General features: G+C 35.6%; 1 protein-coding gene across 1 annotated transcript; it reads right to left on the bottom strand.

Moving 5' to 3' along the window:
- Positions 1-6,761, bottom strand: LOC128990180 (uncharacterized). The gene is made up of 3 exons (XM_054412464.1): positions 6,354-6,761; positions 1,931-2,159; positions 1-566 (listed from the first exon to the last, which is right to left on the bottom strand). Exons 1-3 carry the CDS (start codon positions 6,515-6,517, stop codon positions 6-8), a joined length of 954 nt encoding a protein of 317 aa, XP_054268439.1. The 5' UTR covers positions 6,518-6,761; the 3' UTR covers positions 1-5.
- Between the last annotated feature and the right edge of the window lie 1,924 nt (positions 6,762-8,685).

Here is an 8,685-nt window from a genome sequence, read left to right as displayed (position 1 = left end):
TTATTTTACTTTGGTGATTTATTACTGGTTTGTTCAGCTAACATTTTCAAATATTCCAATCTAGTTCTTACAGGAATACCTCTTGGCAGCAAGCTGCAGATTAAATCTTCAAAATGATTGTAAAAATTAGATTCAACATTGTTTAACTCGAATGAAAGTGAATTTCGTTCTAGCTCTTTTGTACAATGTTCTATTCCACCTTTAATATAGTCCATACCCAATTCAGCAATCGATGCTTCAACTTCAGATTCATAATATTGAAGTAAATTTTTATACAAATATCTCCAAAAACTTAGACCTGCAAGAGTTGCTACACAGTAGATTAGGCATCTCATATACAATGGTTTCTTCAAGATTTTGTATGTGTCATTCATTTCTTTATACAACAAAACTAAGATTGTACTGAGACCAAATGGTAAAACTAGTCCATTTATATAAACAAGAAATGTATTGACTTGCAGTATTTCACGAGCGATTCCATACTTTTTAGCATCATTGCTCAGAAGAAAACAATTGCTTGTTCCTTTGCTTCCGGCAACTTCCGTATCTTTATCGGCATCTCTTATCTGAAACAATATAATAAAAGCATACATAAGTATTGTCAAATTATGGACAACTTAACAGAAGGATGCAATAGTTTTGTTTCGTTTAGAAAATATGAAAAACTTGTGGTTTGTCTAGTGAATTAACAGTAGGAAAAAAAGCTCATGTTGCTGTATTATTTTTTGGGAAAAATCCTTATTGTGACCGAAATCAAAGGGTATAGTCTAAATTATTTTCATACAATCATATATGTAAAATACTGAAATGAAACTCAAACCAGTAAATTGCTTGAGGAGCTGGAATACAATTGAGGATAGTAACTTTTTGTAATTTCTGGTACAGTATTTTCATATTAAGTAGTTTGTTTAGGTATCTAGTTTGTTTTAGTTAGGCCTGTTATTCCATCAGATTTAAAATAAACTGCTTTGGTCTTTAAAAAATTTAAGCCGCAGAAATAATATAATATGTTCTATTGTTCTACATGGTAAGAGGAATGTCCTTAAATCAAGGTTATAAACATGTTACCGTTGTAGGGTAGCAAGCAAGTTCAAATTAAACACTAGTGCCATATTTTTACTTTCCCCACTATTGTAGTCAATCCCCATGCTCAATATTGTTCTAGTTGCCTTTCATGGTGGCAAGAAAAATCAACACTCCAGCCAATTAGTTATAGCATATTGTGATTTACTTTTTGTGGCTTAACTTGGATTTCAAAAGCCACAATTAGTTTATGGTTATCCATCTAAAAAAGTGTATGGGATTAAAAAATGTTTAAGGGGTTAGGAAGCTCTCAATAGATTGTACTTATGTGTACGACTGGGACAGCTGCGGGTGTCAATCAAGTCAATACGGTTTCAAAAGTGTATGGAGTTTTCCTTGCGGATCATCCTTTTAGGATACCTACCAAGGGTTGAATGTTTTAGATGTGTAAATTTGTATTAAGTTCGGCAATTCTTATTAGTTATTTTGTTTTAGTTGATTTTTAAGACACATCAATCTGCAAGTGAAATTTCTTTAACTCTTTTCACTGTCTTTTACGAAACTGAAGTGACACCCTAGGCTGAATTTGCCTTATAGAGGTGTACGTACAGCCCTCTCTAAACTCTTTCCACTACACACGTGTATTTTTTACATCCATACATTTTCCTCCAGACAATGCAGTCATTGTCAGATTTCATAAAGGGGATTAGACTAAAAAAACTAAACGTCACGTAGAGAGTAAAAGTGAGGATTGGCTAAACTAGTGGAGGGGGGTGTAAAAAATGGAACTAGTGTTAGATTTGAACTAGCGTAGCTTACTTTGTTGTCATGGAAGCTTGTTTGAGACCTTAATTTACAAACAAACCTTGTAGCATCACAGATAAAAGAGACCTAAAATGCTACATACAAGAATATTTTCTTTGACATCCTCTTCATTTTTAAACTCGTAGAAAACCGGAACACCAACAAATCCCCCGGAAGTTGTTCCAACTGTCCCTAAGTGTGTGGGTTCCATTCCTGAAGTCAGGTAGAGTGCTATAGGTGTGTCCTTGCTAGACTTGTCTTTCAAGTCATTTGTAATTATATCATTCATCATGTTATTCAGTTCGTCAGCTGGTTCATCTGGACCATATATTCTGTTCAACAAAACACAAAGGTGGTAATACATAGTGGTTTGCTATTAATTACCAAGCATTTTCAGCGGATATGTGTGTAATACACATACACATTACATACATTTACATTTTATATTAGCATTAGCACCATCATAAGCGAGCTGATTCAATGGTAGAGCCCGGGACTTCAGTTCCTGAGGTCCCGTGTTCAAATAGGGACCGCCAAATCACCAATGGATTTTATCCAAGTGATAATGTCGCAACCTCTAGGTCTAGCCTGAAGTAATGTGAAAAACAATCCCAGGCCCTAGGGAAAAAACTAGGTTCAATATCATCGTTTCAAGCCAGAAATAAGTTAGCCTACACATATTTTCTTAGTTTGTGTTTTAGCCTAAGCTGATTATACAAGGTAAGGGAATTGGGTGATCTTAATACTAGTTTTATTAATTTCACAAAGCACGAGAAGTCGGAGGTATCAGTAAGTCTTAAATACTCCTCCATGTGAAAATTTCGAACCTAGACGTGAAAAGTTTTCTAATCATCTAGAACGCTTTGAAAATTACTATACTCTGAAAGGCCTGACTCAAAAGGAAAGTATTGCTCAACTCTTATGTGTATCTATTGGGTCAATACATTACAATGCCCAATCAGCTTTTCTAGGCTCAGAGAAACCAATAAAAAACTTACCTTACGATGATCTTGTCAAAGTTCTAATTCAAATGCTTGTTCCTAAGAAAAATGTAGTTGTTTCTCAACATTACTCTTTGAACATTTATCAAAAGAATAGTCAGTCAATATCAGATTTTGTAGCCTCACTTCAGCGAGACTTATTCAATTGTGAGTTTACAGTTAAATGTGAATGTGAGAAAACAAATTCAATCTCTGATGTATTTTTACGAGCCCAGTTCATCCGTGGCCTTCGAGACGATTGGCTTAAAGAGATATCATTTACCATGTGCGTGTATTTTCCTAATAGTAAGGTCACAACACTTTTTGGCAATTATATATTATATTTTATTTTACTGATTACAATCAGCTATTTATTCATAGCCAGGATCATTTGTGTGCCAAACAGTACGTAGGCTACCGACTCTGGAACCAGCTGCAACTTGGCAGTAACTTAGGCCTGCAGGCTCAGAGACGGTTCCACAAGACAGTTGCATTTCAAACAGTTCCACCTGCAGCTACGGCACTGGGTCTGGCTGGCGCTGGTACTATGAGTAATACAACGTTGTGTTTGCGTATCATATGCTACAATTTTGCAACAACCCTTCAATGGCATTCTTGATAAAAACTAAGACAAGTTACTAAAACCTAATAGGCCTACTACAATTTAAAAATGTAAAAATATAAACTGTCATAAGGAGTTGGGTGACACCTGAGTTAATAATTTACAAGAAGACTAATATAGAGCCTAGGCCTAGTTAGTTGTTGTCAGCGTCTACTTGTCACTCAGTAATTCACTTCAACCCAAATGAAAATAGCGTGCCGTAGTACATTTGGGTTTTTTTTTAGTAAAGGAGCATAGTAAAGGATTTTTGGGTTTTCATTGGTAAGTATGTTAAGGGTTTGGCTGTCACCAGTACAATACAGTTGTAGGTAACTTACTATAATTTTCCCATTTAGCCTAAGTTAAAGCTTAGGTATAATATTTTTTCATACACTGTATTAGGCCTACCTATTCACATCTCCGGATTTTAAAATTTGCTTATACCTTTATGGCTACAAGGTACTTTATGGTATCAAATCAAACGTAAAGTTTACAACAATTCTAAATAATTTAAACATTACAACAAGTCTCACATCTGTCTAGTGGCCTTCTGGTGGAGAGTTTAAAATTAAATGAAATATTCAAAACTTTATCATCACAAAAACATTTCACAAATCCAGCGATACCTGGTAAAACAGGTGATATTGTCAGATCTCAAACACTACAAAATCTATATAATTAATACGCCAACACACAATTTGTCCTTTGAACTCTTCCGCCATTTCTAAACCGATTTTGACCATTCTTGTCTCATTGGAAAGGGCGTATTGCGTAGATTTGCAAACTGACCTTAAATTTTGAAAAATTTCCTTGGGCTCTGCCCCAGTGACTTTTTAAGTTCCCACATCCTTATAAAGTGCATATTATTGTTTACATTATGATCAGCTGGATAATTTAATTGCTGTTAATGTTTTATTTTGCAATTGAAGGAAACGCATTTATAAACGCGTATATTTAATATTTATTAAACGTTAGGCCTATTTAATATTTATTAATATTTAATATTTATTAAACGTTTGCTGATTTGGTTGAAATTTACTATTTGAATTTGGGTTTGCGTACATATTACTGTACTATGGAAAAAATCGAGAAAGCATTGACCATTTGATATATTTAACCAAATAAGACAAATGAATTGAAATATATACAATACGTGAAGGCATTTTTTGCAAACACAACTCCTCCCTTAGGTATTTGTGGACCAATTTCAACACTATTACAGCTGGTTCGTGCGCTGTGTGCTGGGTTTTCGGTCTGGCCGCTCGACGCTCCCCCTACCACTAACGTATAACTGTCTCTCTCTTACTCATTACGTCTTATGGCGTTTCCGTGTTTGCGCTCACAAAATACGCTAGCCTATATATCTCTGTTCATAGTGTCTCGATTGTCAATTTGTTTACACAGTTGTCATCTGCATGAAATTGCAGAGATTATGGTATATGTTTTATATCAAAATAACTTTTTTTAGATTATATTTTAGAGTGGCACTTGTGTTTTGAGTAGAAACGTAAGAGGTTCTTAAACATGTCTAAACTCATAGAAATCATAAGTTAACAAGAGAATTGTTTAGTGATAATAATTTAAAAGAGCATAGGCTAGTTTGAAATACCTTTAGCCAAGTTTTTAATTTTTTTATATTAATAAACAAATGTATTATTAGCTGGAAGTCCACTTGCCCCGGGCGTACACTTACCCCACTTGACCTTATACCAAATCTTGGCGGACCTTATGTTGTTATAGTAAACTTTTGTATTAGGTACTCGCTCTACTTCAATTGAGAAAAAACGCAAATTGATTGTTTACTTCTAGGTTTGTTGCCAATTCCTCGGACAAACTTATACAAAGTTTTTTGACTGAATTCATCAACACAGTCCAGACATTTCAAGTCAAAAATTAGAAGTTTCAAAAACTCATTTGCTATCAAAAGTTTTAGCTTTGGCAATATTAGACCAAAACATAAGTGAAGGAATTAGTGTTTACCTATGTATTCAACGATCGAGTTGCGGTCAAGTTTATTTTTATGATTCAGGAGAGGCAAATAATATAGGTACGCTGTTCAAAAATTGAAAATTAAAATTGCCATCCAAATTCCAATGGCCTATTTAAAAAACTGTAGTGGCGATGATATTAATATTAAAACGGTTTTGATTGTGGCAAGAGAGGGGATGTCTTTTAGAGACAGCGCCACAGCATAGGGAGTAAAACTTGAGTGAGTGAAAGCCAGGAGAGGAGAATTCCAGTTCCAGGCAGCACTGTCACTGACACCGCCGACCTTCATAAAGTGCCAGTGCGGAACTGCCAGCTCCAAAATTTAGGGTATTTCTGAACTTTTCTTCTAAACCTTCCTAAACCATTCCTACAATCGTAATAAACGTTAAAATAGCCTACCTTTAACTTAAAACAGTTTTTTAAGGCACGGAAACCACCGAAAATTGCAGAAATATATGGAACTACTTTCTTAAGGTGCGGAGCACATCGCACACCTAGTAACAAGAAATGAAGTGTTACGGCCTACGGATTTAGTTTGGTTGAATTGAAAAAACTGAAACGATGAATTATCTTATTTAGGCAGGTTGGGGTTTATGCGGGTTCGAGGCTGCATTAGGCCTAAGTGTTTTGAAGTTAGGTTAGATTAAGAAGGTAAAGTGTAGGGAGTGGTAACTTATTGTCGCAGTCATGTGCACGAGACAGTTCCAGTTACTTTGACTTACTTCTAATCATTTACTAAAAGCCCACGCAATCATCAAGGACATCTGAGTATTACCAATACAATTGCTTAGAGCATATTTCATAGTATAAAAAGAACTAGGTTAGGTAGGACAGAACCCTAAGACTTGCAAACATAAATATGTGTGATAATAACAGTTGGTAGGCTTAAATTCAAATTATGAGCCATGTAAGCCTATGTCTTAAGTATAAAGTTAAATTTCACAAACTGTCCTTACCCAACACGTTCATTGTATTTCTTGGTATATGTCAAGAGCAATGAATGCTTTAAAAAATATGACACACCAATCACATTTGCGCCTAGTAGAACTCCTTGGCTTATCAAACCAGGTCTTATTAAAAGCTTTTGGCTTCTTAAGATTGATAAAAATGTCCCAGCCATTTCTAAAGTTCCTATAAAATGCCTGTGAGATGGTAAATCACTAGGTACACAACTAGGCACTAGGCCTACCTAGGTAGTACCTAATGTGTTTAGCACCGGTACGGGCCTTTATTATTATTACTCCACTCACAATTTCACTTTTGTTTGAGTTTCAACTATTTTCTTCAGTTGCTTTCAATACGTTTCAGATACAATACCACTCTACAGTCTACCCAGGGGTCCTGCCTGGCCTGTCCAAAGTCCCCGTCCCGTCCCCCGATGCCCCCGATATCCCTAACCTGAACAACTAGAACACTAGAACTAGAACTAACACAAAACAAACACGACCGTGAAGGAAAAGGAAGACAGCTATCGCCAGTAAACGGCGGGTGGAGAAAGAAATCCGTGCCCCCACTACCAATCCTCTGTACAGTCTAATAAAACGAAAATAGACTCCGAAATGCTAAATTGGTTAAACACGTTAAAACCCTTATTTAAACAATATAACAAATGCTGTAACCATTTTCCAGGCTAAAGTACCTCCGAATGTACAAAACGTCATTAAACTTGGTTGTAAACATATTAGTATATACTTGTGTGCACAACATATAAAAAAATCAATAAAAAAATAAATATTTAGGTTAATTTGAGCCTGATTGAGTTTGCTGCGGCGGGGGTATTAATACTAAGGGCCGGTTGCTGAGCTCGGGATTTGGATTTAGCTAAGTTCTAGACTTAAACCGGCTTTAGACTCTGGAGTCTAAAAAATGGCTTGCTGAGTCAGGGCGTTAGCGAAGTCCAGAACTTAATAGACTCTGGAGTTTATTTCGCTGGTTAGACTCTGGAGTTTAAAATTTGACTTGCCGAGTCAAGGATTTATAAGTCCAGGTCTTAACTTCGATTCTCGTCTCTTGCTGAGTCAAAGATTTAGCAAAATTCGTTAAGTCCAGGACTTAAAACAGTACGATTTTAGATCCTCACCAAGGGCAGGATTTAAAACTAGATCCTAGACTTAACAGAGTATAAACGCCTCAGGTGTTGTTTTGAAGTCGGTTTTGCGCATCGTTATCATGGAATAATTTGGATTATGATATTTTAAAAGTACCAACGTTGTCCAAGACAAGACGTCTTGGTCGTGCACTTAACCCATTTCTCGTGTTATCTTATGAAGAGTTTCAGGATGATTTCATCTTTCAAAAGATATTACTATATTATATTAATATACGTTCACTGTCTCCAGGAGGCAGGAATAAGGGTTTATAATAAAGGAGCTCCACACAGCATTCTGAAAAGTTTTTTTTTGCTGACGTGACTTTTCACAGGGAAACTGAATATCTTCTCCATGTGTCAAAGTCTACTGCTTGTAGAGTTATCCATATTGTACCAATGGTAATATGTAGGAGATTAAGGGCATAATTTAAAATTCCTGAAGGGGAATAGGACGAAGCAGGCATGTTTCCTGGGGTGTAAAATATTTCATTTTCTGTTTTCTCTCTTTCTTTGAGAAACTATGTGAATAATATTGAGGGGATTAAAAGTAAATCCTAAACTTTATATACCCGTTGCTAGAATGGCCAAATATCGATTACAACATATATCGAAATGACTATATGTTGCTAAACACCATCTTACTTGTATACTTGAATTCATCATCTTTGACATAACTAGTCTGATAGATTACGTTATAATTAGTTAATAATAAAAAATAAAAACTATGTACATTATTTACAGTAATTTCAGAGTCAAACTTTTACTTGGCCGTTTTCTAATTGGCAAGGCGGACAGAACACTCATCTCACAAGGGGCTCATCGACTTCCCGAATCGATCTAATCAATGATGACAGGACGTCACGAACTGCTAACTGGGTCCACAGTGAAGTCGTAAATAATGTTTATGTTATAAATAATACCATATCATAGTTCAGTACATTGCAATTATTGTATCCTACCATAAACTATCGTATATCGTATAAGACCTGACTGGACTAAATCAAGCGGCAGTTGCCGTTCCCACAATGCAACATTCTGCTCAATTATAAGCTATGCCACAAAAGCAGAATTATGGGCTATGACTAAAAATGAGGATTATAAGCTTACCCTAATAGACAATAGACCACTATTGTACTGAACTATGGAATAATGGAATGGCATGGTATATATATAACAAAGTCGTTAGTTACATCACTAAT

The sequence above is a fragment of the Macrosteles quadrilineatus genome, unplaced genomic scaffold, assembly GCF_028750875.1.
Source record: "Macrosteles quadrilineatus isolate MER2022 unplaced genomic scaffold, UCM_ALF_1.0 Scaffold_3__2_contigs__length_128488019, whole genome shotgun sequence".
NCBI lineage: Eukaryota > Metazoa > Arthropoda > Insecta > Hemiptera > Cicadellidae > Macrosteles > Macrosteles quadrilineatus.
Note: the sequence above shows the minus strand (reverse complement) of the source record. Positions and strands in the feature narration are given on the sequence as shown.